Source organism: Heterodontus francisci, chromosome 7, assembly GCF_036365525.1.
Source record: "Heterodontus francisci isolate sHetFra1 chromosome 7, sHetFra1.hap1, whole genome shotgun sequence".
Lineage (NCBI taxonomy): Eukaryota > Metazoa > Chordata > Chondrichthyes > Heterodontiformes > Heterodontidae > Heterodontus > Heterodontus francisci.
The window spans coordinates 68,617,865-68,635,383 of record NC_090377.1 but is presented as its reverse complement, the minus strand read 5'-3'; the positions used below and the strand labels follow the sequence as shown (position 1 = coordinate 68,635,383).

The window sequence follows — 17,519 nt, the reverse complement described above, 5'->3', positions numbered from 1 at the left end:
AAGCTTACCAGGTTAAACTGACTGGCCTGCAGTTGCTGAGTTTGTCCTAACACCCTGTTTTGAACAACGGTGTAACACCTGCAATTCTCCACTGCTCTGGCACCACGCCTGTATATAAGGAGAATTGGAAGATTATGACCAGTGCCTCTGAGATTTCCACCCTTACCTCCCTAAGTATCCTTGGATGCATCTCATCCAGTCCTGGTGACCTATCGACTTTAAGTACAGCTAGTCTATATAATACCTCCTTTTTATCAATTTTTAGCCCATCCAGTGTTTCAACTACCTCCTCTTTCACCATGACTTGGACAGCATCTTATTCCTTGGTAAAGACAGATGTGAAGTACTCAATTAGTACCTCAGCCTAATGCGTAAATCCTTTTTTAGGTCCCTAATGGGTCTCATTCCTACTTTTACCACCCTTTGGCAGCTGAAGGCACAACTGCTAATGGTGGAGCGTTTAAAATCAGGGATGCTCATGAGGCTAAAATTGAAGGAGTTCAGATACCTTGGAGGGTTGTAGGGCTGGAGGAGATCGCAGAGGTAGGGAAGGGGAAGGATATGGAGGGATTTGAAAATAAGAATGAGAATTTTAAAATTAAGGCGTTGCTTAATCGGGAGCTCATGTTGGTCAGTGAGCACAGTTCTGATATGTGAACGTGACTTGGTGTGAGTCAGAGCACAGGTAGCAGAGGTTTGGATGACCTTAGGTTTACGGAGGCCAGCCAGGAGTTTATTCAAGTCTAGAAGTAATAAAGGCATGGATGAGGGTTTCAGCAGCAGATGAGCTGAGACAGGGGCGGAGACTGTTATGACCAAGGCGGGAGGAGTGCATTGTCTTTCTTTAGTTCCACTTCTCCACGGGTCACAACATATATTTAAATGTTTACCCAGTTACCGACGCAGCCAATTATATACTCTAGTTTTTATTTCAGAATAAAATCCACCAACCAGGTTTCTTTAATAAACAACAAAATTATCAATTATAAAACAAGACTTATTCATTAAAGATGCAAAGCACTATCACACAGATTGAAATATGGAAGTTCCCTTTTAAATCAGCCCAACACACACACAGGTTGTAGAAAAAATAAAGAAGTTTTCTCTGCAGAGATCTCTTTACAAAAGAAGACAAAAGATACTTGGGCCAAATACTTGTTAATTCTTGAAGGAAAAGAATAAGATATGGAATGATATCAGTTGTCCCTTTATTCTGGCATCCCAAATACGCCTAGATAGCTGTCACTGGGATCTTTTTAGAGCAGTTCTCTTCAGGCAATGTCGAGGATTAGTCTGACAAGCTTTCCAGGAGAAATGCGGCATCAAGGATTTCAGCTATCACACACTGGATTCTCAGAGTTTCTTAGAGAGGTGGAGAAAGGATGAGCTGGGTGCTTCTCTCAGCAGGCTACAATCCCAACTGACTCAAAACCATAACCAAAATGAAACCAACTTTTGACCGCCATAAATCTTGACATGTCACTTTTCTGTCAACAACTCCCCCTAGTCAGCAAGGCTCCAGTTGTTTATTTAGCTTAAGACATGTGATATCCAGTAGGGCTGTTTTAAAACAGAAAGCTCAAGACCTTCCAGTGACTTTTTTTGTAAGAAAAACAAAGTCCAGCACCTTTGGAATCACTTCAGTCTTCCAAATGAATCCATCTCCACAATCTTCAAACATCAGTCCTCAAAAAATATTTAAAAATGGAAGCACGTTCATAACAAGACATAAATTGCTATTGATTCATTGTGACTGGTCAATAAACTGGAATATCCTGCCTAACATCATTGTGAAAGGACCATAGCCTCAGGGATAGCAGTGGTTGAAGGAGAAGGTCCACCACCACCTTCATGGGGAGCTCAGGTGGCAATAATTGTTGCCTCTCTAGTCATGCTCACATAATAAAAGGAAAATAAAAACATTCTCTTCTGGATTAGATGTCTCAACTTTACTAAGTTCAAGAGAATAAGAAGCAACTTGAGGAAAACACTTTACCCACATTTTAGATTACATTACTAACAGTCGTCTGCTTAGATTTGTGCAAGTGAAATTTGAGAAGCAACACAGCAAACGCTGTACACAAAAATATTATTTGTTCTATTTGCCATTTTCATTATGGAAGTAACACTATGCAAAATGCTTTCATTTTACTTTTCTGCGAAACAACAATTTAAACAGAAATGTTTACTGAGATTTAGATTTTCAGCCCAGAAACCAACAAATACTATGCTTTAAAGAAATGCCTACAATGTTGGGGGTTGCATCCTATCTAAGTCCTACATATGATCATTATTTTGGAAAAAGATTCATCCTTATTAGTAGCAGCCCAAAACAATTTTATGGAGCTTGAACATAAGTGGTAAGGCAGTCCCCTTCATATGAACCATTGCACCAAGTTTCTAGCTGCTTGCCAAGTAGATAATAAAGATTTCACGGCGGAAAAACTAAAAGCTGGTGCTCCAGCTAATACTTTTTGAAGTAAACTACCTGTATGCTTGACTGACCCCCTACCCCCACCCCGCCCCCAAGAAACACACTGGAACATTCTGTCTCACTCTCCTTACTAGAAAGATGACCTGAGATATGCTAGTGCAATCTGAACCTTTTTCACTTTATGGATATAGAATTCTGGTATTGTTATGCACCAGTGAAATAATAATACAGGGAGAAGGAAAGGGGAAAAAACTTACCTTAAAACCCTCAAGCCTTCCCAAATTCATCATATCATTGCAACGTTTTGGTACATGGTACATTACATCAACAGCTTTCTGTCAACAAAGCACAAGTCAATCTTAGTTTCTGGTGATGTCATTTTTTGCAGATATAAGTATTTTAGCATAATAGTTTTGGAATCCATCCAATAGATTTACTTTCAATTCTACATGTTTGTGTCTTTTTACTTAGCTCTATTTTTTCCTATAAATTGCAAAATGATAATATTAAAATGATATTGGAAGATATTTTAAAAATAAACAGTGAAGTTGAACACACATGTTCCACTAAGCCAAAATCTAATATGACAGTGCCATGGAATGGAGATTATTTTACCTTGTCCTTTAAGTATCCCCATTTCAGTTTATCAATTTGTCTTTGTTTTAATTTGAACTGTAGTCAATGATGCACATAATGGTGCTTTCAGTTAACAATAATTTCAGAATTTAATGTTATGTGGCTGCCAAACTTCCAAGAACTTTCACTAGTTGAGTGCCTTTAATATAATTAAATATCTGCAGGTGCTTCACAAGGAGGAATGAACACCAAGCAGAAGTTGAGATAAAAGCAAAATACTGCGGATGCTGGAAATCTGAAATAAAACAAGAAATGCTGGAACCACTCAGCAGGTCTGGCAGCATCTGTGTTGAGGGCAGAAGTTGAGGGCTGAGTTAAAGGGTGTGCCTGAAGGAGGCTTTGAAAAGGTGGGTTATGAGAAAGCTTTTGAAGGTGGGTAGTAATACAGCAAGATTGTAGGAACAAAATTGCCTAGTGCAGGTATTTGATAGTTGAAGCGCTAGTACAACTTTGCCAGCATTGTCTACATCCCAAGAGCAAAATAAAATTCTCCTCTCTGGATGAACTTCCTCAATTTTACCAAGTCTCAATGAAATAAGAAGCAACTCGAGGAAAGAAAATTGATGACACTGCACCATATTTTTGATTACTTTTTTAATATCCATCTAGGGGGAAACATACAGTCAACAAGAGTTGAAAGCCTGGAAAGTGCAAATTAGGAAGTTGTAGTGTTGAGGCTATGAAGACATTTATAAACAAGGACAAAGATTTTGAAATCAACATGCTGGGGAAAATGTCCCTTTGGAGGTTGTTGAAGACAGAATTATAGATAAGCAAGATATAGATGATAGGATACAGTCAGTGGATTTCTGGATAAGTTGGAATTTACATTGGACGTGATCAGGAGACCAACGAGGAGAGTTGGAGAAGTTGAACCCGGAGGTGACTGATGCATAGGTCAAAGTTTCAGAATTGGTGGTCCTTATGATGCACTGGATGTGGGTTTTGAAGCTGAGCACAGGATCAAACTGTATTCAAAGGATTTGCACTGTTAGGTTCTACACTGTTGCTTAGGAAGAGGGATGGAGTTAGGTGCCAAACTGCAAAGATTCTGGTGAGAGTTTAATAGAATGGTTTTGGTATTGCTAATTAGCTGTAGCACATTCTGGCTCACCCGCAACTTAATGTCAGCATTGTAGCAGTCATACAGCCGAGGACGGTGGCAGAGAGGTAAAGCTGGGTATCATCAGCGTACATGTGGAAATTGATGCCATACATTTTGAACAATACTGCCAAAAGCCAGCATATAGTTTAGGTATAATAGGAGCCAAGAATGTAACCAGAAGTGACTGTGTGGGCGAGGAAGGAGAAGCCATTGTAGATGTATTGGTTGCAGTGGTATAGTCAAAAATGACCCATGATAGGATATTGGAAATGGACTATGGGGTAAGATGGAAAGCCTGACTAAAATGAAGGTCACAGAGAAGGCAGGACAGATAAGGCACTGCAGGACACACTCACACAGAATATTTAGCATCTTTTTGATGCTGTGAAAACCAGACTGAAGAGATTCAAACAGAGTGATGAAAAAGGTGGGTACAAATTTGTGTGGTGAAGATGCATTTGATGACCTTAAGAGGTTAGATATGCAGTGATAATTAAAAACGATGGAGGGGTCAAAGTGAGCATTTTTAGATGAGAGGTATATTTGATGGGCAAGGAGAAATTCCTGAAGAAACAAAGCAGTTAATGATATCAACAAGTTTTAGGCTGAAGGGATGTAGTTGAATGTTTAGGGAAAAAAACTCACCTTAAAGCCCTCAATTTCAGACCTTAAAATATTTAAATAGTGTTACGACCAGATAAGGAGGGGGTCTCAGGCTCCCCTCTCACCCTACCTCTTATTTGACCGCAACAGGATTTATTCCTTTTTAAACAGTGGATGTGCTTATAGGAACATTGGAAGATAGGAACAGGAGTAGGCCATTCAGCCCCTCGAGCCTGTCCCGCCATTCAACGAGATCATGGCTGATCCGCGGCCTAACTCCATATACCTACCTTTGGCCCATATCCCTTAATATCCTTGCTTAACAAAAATCTATCTCAAATTTAAAATTAACAACTGTTCTAGCTTCAACTGCTGTTTGTGGGAGAGAGTTCCAAACCTCCACCACCCTTTGCATGAAGAAGTGCTTCCTAACAGCTCTCCTGAACGGTCTGGTCCTAATTTTTAGATTATGCCCCCTAGTTTTAGAATCTCCAACCAATGGAAATAGTTTATCTTTATCAAACCTGTCTTTTCCTGTTAATATCTTGAAGACTTCAATCAGATCACCCCTTAACCTTCCAAATTCTAGCGAAAACAGGCCTAATTTGTGTAATCTCTCCTCGTAACTTAACCCCTGTAGTCCAGGTATCATTCTTGTAAACCTACATTGCACTCCCTCCAAGGCCAATATATCCTTCCTAAGGTGTGGTGCCCAGAACTGCTCACAGTACTCCAAGTGGGGTCTAACCAGGGTTTTGTACAGCTGCAGCATAACCTCTGTGTCTTTATATGCCAATCCTCTAGATATAAAGGCTAGCATTCCACTAGCCTTTGTGATTATTTTCTGCACTTGCTTGTGGCATTTTAAAGATCTATGCACCCGAACCCCAAGTCTCTTTGGACATCGACTGTACTTAACATCTTCCCATTTAGAAAGTACCCTGCTCTATCCTTTTTTGGTCCAAAATGGATAACCTCACACTTGCCCACATTGAAATCCATCTGCCACAGTTTTGCCCACTCACCTAGTCTGTCAATATCTCTATGCAATTTTATGCTATCATCTAGACTGTCTACAATGCCGCCTAACTTTGTATAATCAGCAAATTTGGATATATGACTTACTATGCCATCATCTAAGTCGTTAATGAATAATGTGAATAATTGAGGCCCCAACACAGATCACTGCGGGACATCACTAGTTACATCCTGCCAATCGGAGTACTTACCCATTATCCCCACTCTCTGTCACCGACCACTCAACCAACTTTCTAACCATGTCAATAATTTGCCCTCAACTCCATGGGCTTCGACCTTAGTTAACAGTCTCTTATGTGGGACTTTATCAAATGACTTCTGGAAGTTCATATAAATAACATCCATAGACACTCCCCTGTCCACTACCTTAGTCACCTCTTCAAAAAATTCAATGAGATTTGTCAGGCATGACCTTCCTGTCATGAATCCATGTTGGCTGTCCCTGATTAACTGAGATTTTTCTAGGTGTTCAGTCACCCTATCCTTGATTATAGACTCTAGCAACATGCCCACCACAGATGTCAGGCTAACTGGTCTGTAATTTCTTTGGTTCACCCTTTCACCCTTCTTAGAAAGTGGAGTGACATGTGCAACTTTCCAATCCAGAGGGACCACTCCTGAATCAAGGGACCTCTGAAAGACTATAGTTAGGGCATCTACAATGTGCTCCCCTACTTCCTTTAACACCCTCAGATGGAAACCATCAGGTCCTGGGAATTTCTCACTCTTTAGTTCCATTAATTTCCTTGTTACTGATGATTTACTTACCATTCACGGCTGGATGTGGCAGGACTGCAGAGCTTAGATCTGATCCATTGGTTATGGGATCGCTTAGCTCTGTCTAGCGCATGCTGCTTATGCAGTTTGGCACGTAGACAGTCCTGTGTTGTAGCTTCACCAGGTTGACACCTCATTTTGAGGTATGCCTGGTGCTGCTCCTGGCATGCCCTCCTGCACTCTTCATTGAACCAGGGTTCGTCTCCTGGCTTGATAGTAATGGTAGAGTGGGGGATATGCCGGGCCATGAGGTTACAGATTGTGGTTGAGTACAATTCTGCTGCTGCGGATGACCCAGAGCACCTCATGGATGCACAGTTTTGCATTGCTAGGTCTGTTCGAAATCTATCCCATTTAGCACGGTGATAGTGCCACACAACAAAACGGACAGTATGCTCAATGTGAAGGCGGGACTTCGTCTCCACAAGGACTGTGGGGTGGTCACTCCTACCAGTACTGTCATGGACAGATGCATCTGCAGCAGGCAGATTGGTGAAGACGAGGTCAAGTATGTTTTTCCCTCGTGTTGGTTCCCCCACCACCTGCCGCAGACCCAGCCTAGCAGCTATGTCCTTTAGGACTCGGCCAGCTCGGTCGGTAGTGGTGCTACCGAGCCACTCTTGGTGATGGACATTGAAGTCCCCCACCCAAAGTACATTTTGTGCCCTTGCCACCCTCAGTGCTTCCTCCAAGTGGTGTTCAACATGGTGGAGTACTGAGTCATTAGCTGAGGGAGGGTGGTAGGTGGGAATCAGTAGGAGGTTACCTTGCCCATGTTTGACCTGATGCCATGAGACTTCATGGGGTCCGGAGTCGATGCTGAAGACCTGTGCTCCAGAACTTGCCGCGCCCCTAGCCAAGCTGTTCCAGTACAGCTACAACACTGGCATCTACCCTGCAATGTGGAAAATTGCCCAGGTATGTCCTGTACACAAAAAGCAGGACAAGTCCAACCCGGCCAATTATCGCCCCATCAGCCTACTCTCAATCATCAGTAAAGTGATGGAAGGTGTCATCAACAGTGCCATCAAGCGGCACTTGCTTAGCAATAACCTGCTCAGTGACCCTCAGTTTGGGTTTCGCCAGGGCCACTCAGCTCCTGACCTCATTACAGCCTTGGTTCAAACATGGACAAAAGAGCTGAACTCAAGAGGTGAGGTGAGAGTGACTGCCCTTGACATCAAGGCAGCATTTGACCGAGTATGGCATCAAGGAGCCCTAGCAAAACTGAAGTCAATGGGAATTAGGGGGAAAACCCTCCGCTGGCTGGAGTCATACCTAGCACAAAGGAAGATGGTTGTGGTTGTTGGAGGTCAATCATCGGAGCTCCAGGACATCACTGCAGGAGTTCCTTAAGGTAGTGTCATGGGCCCAACCATCTTCAGCTGCTTCATCAATGACCTTCCGTCAATCATAAGGTCAGAAGTGGGGATGTTCGCTGATGATTGCACAATGTTCAGCACCATTCGTGACTCCTCAGATACTGAAGCAGTCCGTGTGGAAATACAGCAAGACCTGGACAATATCCAGGCTTGGGCTGATAAGTGGCAAGTAACATTCGTGCCACACAAGTACCAGGCAATGACCATCTCCAACAAGAGAGAATCTAACCATCTCCCCTTGACATTTAACAGCATTACCATCTCTGAATCCCCCACTATCAACATCCTAGGGGCTACCATTGACCAGAAACTGAACTGGAGTAGCCATATAAATACCGTGGCTACAAGAGCAGGTCAGAGGCTCGGAATCCTGAAGCGAGTAACTCACCTCCTGACTCCCCAAAGCCTGTCCACCATCTACAAGGCACAAGTCAGGAGTGTGATGGAATACTTTCCACTTGCCTGGATGGGTGCAGCTCCAACAACACTCAAGAAGCTCGGCACCATCCAGGACAAAGCAGCCTGCTTGATTGGCACCCCATCTACAAACATTCACTCCCTTCACCACCGACGCACAGTGGCAGCAGTGTGTACCATCTACAAGATGCACTGCAGTAATGCCCTAAGGCTCCTCAGACAGCACCTTCCAAACCCGCGACCTCTACCAACTAGAAGGACAAGGGCAGCAAATACATGGGAACACCACCGCCTGCAAGTTCCCCTCCAAGTCACACACCATCCTGACTTGGAACTATATCGCCGTTCCTTCACTGTCGCTGGGTCAAAATCCTGGAACTCCCTTCCTAACAGCACTGTGGGTATACCTACCCCAAATGGACTGCAGCGGTTCAAGAAGGCAGCTCACCACCACCTTCTCAAGGGCATCTAGGGATGGGCAATAAATGCTGGCCTGGCCAGTGTCGCCCACATCCCATGAATGAATTTTAAAAAATTACTTACGTTAATTGTATTAAGTCCCTGTCCCCTATCGGCTATTAATTGTTTTTGGACTTCCGGCAAGTTAGCCTCCTTTTCAACTGTAAATACTGAGGCATTATTGTTCAACATGTCTGCCATTTCCCCATTATCAATGACAATATTTCCAGTTTCAGCTTTTAGTGGGCCTACATTGCTCTTGATCATCCGTTTTCCCTTTATGTAACTATAAAATTTCTTCTTATTGATTTTGATGTCCCTTGCAAGTTTCCTTTCAAAATCTCTTTTAGTAGCTCTTATAAGCTGCTTTGTGGCCCTTTGCTGGTCTTTGTATTGAACCCACTCGGCCGGATCTGTGCTGCGTTTTTGCATTTTTGTAAGCCATTTCATTTTGTTTTGTGCTATCCCTAATCTCTTTAGTTGTCCATGGCTGTTTTTTCTGTGAAGTGGAGCTTTTTCCTCTCAGGGGTATATACTCACTCTGTATTTCATTAAATGTTTCTTTAAATATTCTCCACTGTTCTTCAGTCGTTTGACCCATTAACAGATCTTCCCAGTTTACTGTGGACAGTCTCTGTCTCATCCCAGTAAAGTCAGCCTACCCAAGTCTAAAATTCTAGTAGCTGATTCGTGCTTTTCACTTTCAAATGCTACCTTGAATTCGATCATGTTGTGATCACTATTTGATAAATGTTCACGCACAGTTAGGCTACGAATTAAATTTGGCTCATTACTCATAACTAAATCTAATATTGCCTGTCCCCTTCTTACATCTAGGACATATTGCTGTCGGAAACTATCCCGGACACATTGCAGAAATTCACTACCTTTCGACAGGGGCTCGTCTGCCTCTCCCAATCTATGTGTATGCTAAAATTCTCTATTAATACTACTCTGCCTTTGTTACACACTTGCCTAATTTGTGCATTTATACAATCTAACACCTCAGAACTGCTACCAGGGGGTCTATACACAACACCCATTACAGTTTTAGATCCTTTTCTGTTCCTCAATTCCACCCATAAGGTCTCCACTGGATGCTCTCCCATCATTATATCCTCCCTCACCAATGAGGCGATATTATTTCTAATCAGTAAGGCTACTCCACCCCCTCTGCCATTTTTCTTGTCCCTCCTGTAAACTTTATAACCAGGTATTTTTAGTTCCCAGTCCCGACAATCCTGCAGCCACGTCTCCGCAATGGCCACCACATCATAATCTTCCATTTGAATTTGCACCTGCAGTTCATCTAGTTTATTTCTTACACTCCATGCATTTGTATATAGAACTCTTATCTGGGCTATACCCCCTAACCTGTCCCTTAGCACTGATGCTTTATTTGCCTGTTTATTATTTCTCTCTTCTGGTTTAACCAGTATACTTCTTGCAGTTTGGTAACAATCAGCCTCACCACTAACCTGCACTCCTACCTTCTCCTTTAACTTCCTGTTTTTCCATGCAACTGAACCCTCCCCCCCACTATTTAGTTTAAAGCCCTATCTACAGCCCTAGTTATACGATTCGCCAGGACTCTGGTCCCAGCATGATTCAGGTGGAGCCCGTCCCATCGGAACAGCTCCCTCCTTCCCCAGTACTGGTGCCAATGTCGCACAAATTCGAACCCATTTCTCCCACACCAATCTTTGAGCCACGCATTTACCTCTGCAATCTTATTGACCCTTTCCCAAGTTGCTCGTGGCTCAGGGAGTAATCCGGAGACCCTAACTACTCATATTCCCTCAGCAGAACCTCTAACCTCATTCTACCTATATCGTTGGTACCTACATGGACCACAACAACTGGATCTTACCCCTCCCACTCCAAGCTCCTCTGCAGCCCAGATGAGATATCCCGAACCCTGGCACCAGGTAGGCAACAGAGCCTTCGGGACTCTCGATTCTGGCCACAGAGAACAGTGTCTATGCCCCTAACTATAATATCCCCGATTACGACTACATTTCTCTTCTCCCCCCACTTGAATGGCTCCCTGTACCACGGTGCAGCCTCCCTACAGTTTCTGCTCTTGTCCACACAGGGAGCAAGAATCTCGAACCTGTTGGACAAGGACAATGGCTGAGGTTCCTGCAACACTACCTCCTGGATCCCTCTACCTGCCTCACTCATAGTCACACCCTCCTGTCCCTGACCACTGGCCGAATTCACGGTAGTTAATCTAAGGGGTGTGACTGCCACCTGAAACACAGCGTCCAGGTAATTCTCCCCCTCCTTGATGTATCGCAGTGTCAAAGCTCAGACTCCAGCTCATCAACTCTGAGCCGGAGTTCCTTGAGCAGCCAACACTTGCTACAGATGTGGTCACTGGGAACCACAATGGGGTCCACCAGCTCCCACATCATGCAGGTACAACACATCGCCTCGCCCTGCATCTCTATTTTATTTCAATAGATTTTAATTTGTTTTTTAAATTTCCGACTGGTCTTTAGTTTTTAATCTGTAAAATATTTCTCCTATTCACCTTTAATCTGAAATCAACTTAGAATAGGGAGTTCAAATTAGCTGTTACTTACCAACCAATGAATTTACAGTTTTCCTGTGATGTCACTCTTTGTTTTTTTTCACTCTGTTTTTACTCCCTTAAATTTTGCAAAAATTAGATTTACACTAGGTACCTTGATTCCCCCCCAAAAAACACTACCTACTATATTAAAAAGAACTGTAGACCTTTCTCTTTAGTTTAGTTACTTACCGAGCTATTTAGAGTTATTCCTTGAAAGCCGTTACTCACCAACCAAACACCTTGCAGCTTTCCTGTGATGTCACTGTTGACTTTTTTTTTCAAAACTCCAGCGCGCCTGGACTGCTCCTGGATGGTAAGCCGGCTCGCTGAATGAACTCTCTCCCTCTCTCTTTGTGCTCCGGCTCCCCTCTCGCTGTTTCCCGCTCGCTGAATGCTCGCTCTGTCTCCCAGTCTCTTTGTGCTCCGGCTCCGCTCTCGCTGTTTCCCGCTTGCTTACCACCTCAGTGAGTGTTTTACCTTTTACCTTTACTGTGATCGCGAAAGAACCAATCGGACAGGCTTTCTTGAGTTTAAACAAGAAAAAGGTAAGTTTATTATACTTAACACTCTAACCCCAATTTAAAATAATTAGAAATAGGCTGCACATTCACACATACATTCATATGAGAATCACATGTACACAAATAGATTACAGAGGGAAAAATAGATTTGGTGGTTGCATTAAAATCCAGATTAAATGGAACATAAATACACAGTCTGTGAAGTGGATGATCTGGTAATCCTCGGCTGAAGCTGTATTCTTGAAGTCCTCGCTGGTCAAAGTGCACTTTGTGGTTGGCTGGCTTTGCTCAGGGTTTTCTTGAAGGCAGAATTGTAGCTGGCTCTCTTCCCCTGGTCACTGGCTGTACCAGACTGTAGGCTTGGAGGGTCCACAGTCGCAGACGGTTTTCAAACTTGATGTTTTCTGTGGAGAGAGAAAGAGAGAAAGGGAAGTATGCAGCTTTCTGCTGCTGCACACTCTGAGTTACTGCTGTGGGTGTAACAAAACTTCTGTTTTTTCAGAGCTGGACAGATGCTCACAAGGTTCTCTCAAGCCCCTTTGTTTTTAATGAGATACAAGGTTCAGAATTGGCTCCATAGTTTCCAGTATGCCAATATTTACACTTGGAGGGGTTTGCTCTTTCAAAGTTTATGTGTCTGGATGGGCTTGACAGCCATGCTAATGAAGCAATCCTAGGTAATTCAAATACTGAGAGCAAGCCATTGTTCTGGGTCCAGGGCTCCTCAGATTTCTGTCTGCAGTTGGGCCTTTGACCGTGCAAAAAGGTAAAGGTTACTGTAGGAATTTTTCCATTAAAAGTCTAATGTCAATTTCCAACCGATGAATTAATGGACTGAATTTTACTGGCACGATGCACATCGCGTGGTGCGCTTTGAAGTCGATGGCCTGTCCGCACTGAACGGCCGCCACAGAGCCCCTGCGATATTATGCACGGGGGATCATTTAAATGGAGGGGGCGGAGCGGCCACCCTTGATGATTTAAGGGGTTGGCCGCCGCATCCCCAGCAACGGCGTCTGCACCACCGCGCAGGTGCAGCGCCATTTCTAAAGGGCTTCAAGCCCTTCAGGACAGATTTAAATATTCAAAGATGCCAGTCCATAAAAATTTCAAAAAAGATTTGTCCACACCTGCAATCCCCTCTCCCACCCCCACTGCATAAATACTTAATTTTATGCCCTATCCCCCCCCCAAAAAAAGTGTTCTCACTCATGACCTTTCCCCCTGAACTTTATTCCCTTTGGCCCCAAACCCCTTCCCACCATCCCCACAGCCAATAAGGATTGTTTTTCCTGCTCCCCATCCTGATAATTCTACTCCTCCCCCCTCCCCACCAGTGTCTCGCCTCGGAACTCCATACGGTGCACATCGCACTCTGTACGGAGTTCCAAAGGCGTGCGAGTTGCGGCCGGCAACCGTAAAATCGGCGTGGGTAAGTTCAGGTAAGTTCAGCTGCATTTTAATTAACCGCATTTTAATTAACCACATTTTAATATTTTAATGAAGGCCCCGCCGAGCCGCACCGAGGCCTTGCTGCTGCTGCTAATATCCGGCGGGGCCTTCTTGGAATTGTGGGTCGTGGCGGGCCGCTCCCGCAAGCATTTTACGGGCCTCCCTGTCATGACCCATGACGTCGAGGGGCTGGTAAAATCCAGCCCAATATTTCTCATTTGGCATATGGGGTTTTCTTGACAATAGGATTAAATTTAAATCAGTTTTAACATATTCTTGTACAGTTAATGTGACTTACATATAAATATATGTATAAACTAAAATTCTTGTCACATCTTCTCACCACTGAGTGGTGCAGTTGCATGAGTCTGCCTGACAATTTCACAGGTCAGCTTTATTTTTCATTTTTTTCCATTGTACTTATTTGTTTTCATTTATTTTTCATTTCATGTTCCCTACCCTGCTCTGCAGCTCCACTGATGTTGCCCCCCGCATCCTGCTATTCTTGGTGTTCTCTCCCCTTCTTTGTTGCCAATGTTGTCAATCTTTCCTTGCACTCATTGGGTGCCCTACTGTTTTATGTAGACTCCCCAGTCTTTCCTGGCCTTCCTCTGCTGCTCTATTTTTAGAGCCTCTTGCTGTCTAGCTCCTGGCTAGCTCGACTGCCCTTTCTGGATTCTGCCTTTCTCCTGACAAGCCTAGCCATCTCTTCTAGGCCGCAGTCTCTCCTGCCTTTTCCCCACCACTCCATTGTTTTTAAAATAATTAATTTTGACACCAATTTATCTTCATACTCCATTGCTTATTCACAGCCTATTGCCCATTAAATGTCCACTGTTAATATTTGATTTAGTGGCAGCCAAACTTGATAAAATTACCCCTGTATGTCCTGTCCACCAAAAGCAGGACAAATTGGATCTGGCCAAGTACCACTGCAGTCTACTCTCAATCATAGAGTCATGACGGCACATAAAGAGGCCATTCAGACCATCGAGTCCATGCCAGCACTCTGTAGAGCAATCCAGTCAGTGCCATTCCCCTGATCTATCTCGATAGCCCTGCAAGTTTATTTCCCTCAAGTACCCATCCAATTTCCTTTTGAAATCATTGATTGTCTCTATTTCCATCACCCTCGTAGGCAGTGAGTTCCTGGTCATTACAACTTACTGTGTAAAAAAGTTCCTGGTTACACGCCCTGCATCTCTTTCCCTACTTCTTGTACCATCAGCTAATAATAGCAGCAGCAAAGTGATGGTAGGTGCTATCATGCGGCACTTACTCAGTAACAATCTGCTCACCGATGCTCATTTTGGGTTCCACTAGAACCACTTGGCTCCAGACATCATTATAGTCTTGGTCCAAACATGGAAAAAAGAGTTGAATTCCAGAGGTAAGGTGAGAGTAACTGCCCTTGACATCAAGGCAGCATTTGACTGAGTGTATGGCATCAAAGGGCCCTAGTAAAATTGAAGTCAATGGGAATTAGGGGGAAATTCCCCACTGGCTGGAGTCATACCTCGCATACCTGAGGCCAATTATCTCAACCCAGGACATCACTGCGGGAGTTTCTTGGGGCAGTGTCCTAGGCCCAACCATCAATGACCTTCAGAAGTGGAGACATTTCAGATGATTTCAGAGTGTTCAGTGCCATTCATAACTCCTCAGATAATGAAGCAATCCGTGCCTGCATGCTGCAAGACCTGGACAGCATTCCGGCTTAGGCCGATATATGGTATATAACACTCATGCCACACATGTACCAGGCAATGACCATCTCTAACAAGAGAGAATCTAATCATCTCCCCTTGATATTCAATGGCATTACCATTGCTGAATCCACAACCATCAACATACTGGGGGTCAGCATTGACCAGAAACTGAACTGGGCCACCACATAAATACCGTGGACTACAGGACCAGGTCAGAGGCTAGGAAATCTGTGGTGAATAACTCACCTCCTGACATCCCCCCAAAGCCTATCCCGCATCTACAAGGCACAAGTCAGGAGTGTGATGGAATATTCCCTACTTGCATGGATGAATGCAGCTCCAACAATACTCAAGAAGCTCGATGTCCTCCAGGACAAAGCCACTGCTTGAATGGCACCCATGCACCACCTTTAACATTCACATCCTCCAGCACCGATGCACACTGGCATCAGTTTGCACCATCTACATAATGCATTGCAGAAACTCGCCAAGATTCCCCAAACTCTACCACCTAGAGGAATAAGAACAGCAGGCACATGGGAAGACCACCACTTGCAAGTTCCCCTCCAAGTCATGAACCATCTTGACTTAGAAACAAGGACTGCAGCAGTTCAAGAAGGCAGCTCACTACCAGCTGCTCAAGGACAATTAGGGATGCGCAATAAATGCTCGTCTTGCCAGTGATGACCGCATCCCATGAGAGAATATTAAAAAAAGTTAAGATACAGATCAGTCATGATCTAATTGAATGGCGGAACAGGCTCAAAGGGCTGAATGGCCTATTCCTGTTCCTATGTTTTTAACAGGCTGAATGGACAATTTAAATAATTTAAAAGCATTGAAAAATTGTGGTCTCTGCTATCTGCTCGGTCACCTCTTGCCACTGGGGCTCAGTGACTTATTCACCTTGAGTTCTGCTAATTTTTTCAGAATTTAATTAATTACTTTTACACTAACTCCATTCCATTAAATTGCCCTATTTAATTTATCAAATTTATGCAAAGACAAATGCAGTAAATGAATGCTAATTATTTACTTAATAAATTTGCATGGGTGTTCCTGTCATGTGACAGGAGATCCACTGTTACTATAACAGTCAATCTAAGAAAACAGGTTTTACCGCAATTTCTGAACATTCGAGCCCAGCTTGTTCACTGTATTTAAGGAAATCCTGCAACAAGACAATTTTCTTCCATTAGTGAATATTTAGTGCTCTGCGTAATTAACTTTATTGCGTGGTGATAACATGGATCAATGTAACACATAAAGCACACATGCAGAAGTTTGTCTTGATTGTACATATATTTTATCCTCTTGTGTATGTAGTGTTTTGGTGCTAGTATCCGCCTTGCATTTTATCTCTCTATCCTTTCTCTGTGTTTGAAAACAAAATGTAAAGTGTCCATACCTCAAAATAAAAAAATTATTGTGTACTTCAAAAAAAAGACTTCCTCGTGATCAGGATCCTGACTGCAACAAGATACAAAACACAGTGCTTGTTTTGTAATCCCTTTAAAAGAACATAACTTCACTGGGTACACAATTAATCTTGTGTCATACAGTGCCAACCGAGAAAGAAGCTTCCATGCTAGGATGCAGGCATAAATGCCTAGGAATTAGTTGATGGTACCCTCCTCTTACAGATAAAATGGGTGCCTAAACATCTAATTTGTGTGCCAGGAGTACACAGGTCACTATATTGGTTAAAGTTCCAGTATAGGCATCCAGGACTTTTGCCTGAAATGGCTGTTAGGCAATTTACATATGCAAATGGAGGACCCCTTCCCAGAATTGGGCTGCCCTGCTGCATTCATGTCTATTGGAAGCCTAACCAGCGGTCCTTAAACGTACTGCTGGTGCTCGGTTCTGAAAAAGGTATGGATGAACATGGTCTAATTCAATGGCTTGAGAGGGTGAATAGCCTATTCTGTTCCTATGTTTCTATGTTATCAATTGGAGAAATTCTCACCTTGAGCAGCAGCTGGTATTTAGTTATCCTTTGTATCGGTTTGATGAGATAGTCACTCAGGCTAAACTTCTCACCTAAATCCAGTTTTACCTCCTGAAAAAAAAAGCAAAAAATGTGATACCTATGTAATATCTGATAATTTTATTTCTGCTGAGCTACCACCAGATTTCAAAAACAACTGTGCTGCTGGATATTCTAATGGTTCAATGGATAGGTGCCCATATAGTGTCATATTAAACTATACAGACAGGTACATTCTATAATAAAAGCAAAATACTGCAGATGCTGGAAATCTGAAATAAAAACAAGAAACGCTGGAAATACTCAGCAGGTCTGGCAGCATCTGTGGAGAGAGAAGCAGAGTTAACGTTTCAGGTCAGTGACCTTCATCAGAACTGATGGATTCATTGTCTGAAGAAGTTCTGATGAAGTCACTGAC

The 17,519-nt window shown here is 43.3% G+C and overlaps 1 protein-coding gene across 1 annotated transcript in view; it reads right to left on the bottom strand.

Moving 5' to 3' along the window:
- The window catches only part of LOC137372384 (rho guanine nucleotide exchange factor 25-like), a 64,762-nt gene that overhangs the window by 15,719 nt on the left and 31,524 nt on the right, over positions 1-17,519 (bottom strand). Inside the window, exons 7-9 of the mRNA XM_068036273.1 lie at positions 17,081-17,173; positions 16,232-16,282; positions 2,692-2,769 (exon numbers count right to left, since the gene is read on the bottom strand). Of these exons, the coding sequence (XP_067892374.1) occupies positions 2,692-2,769; positions 16,232-16,282; positions 17,081-17,173 (222 nt within the window). The remainder of the gene's footprint in view (positions 1-2,691; positions 2,770-16,231; positions 16,283-17,080; positions 17,174-17,519) is intronic.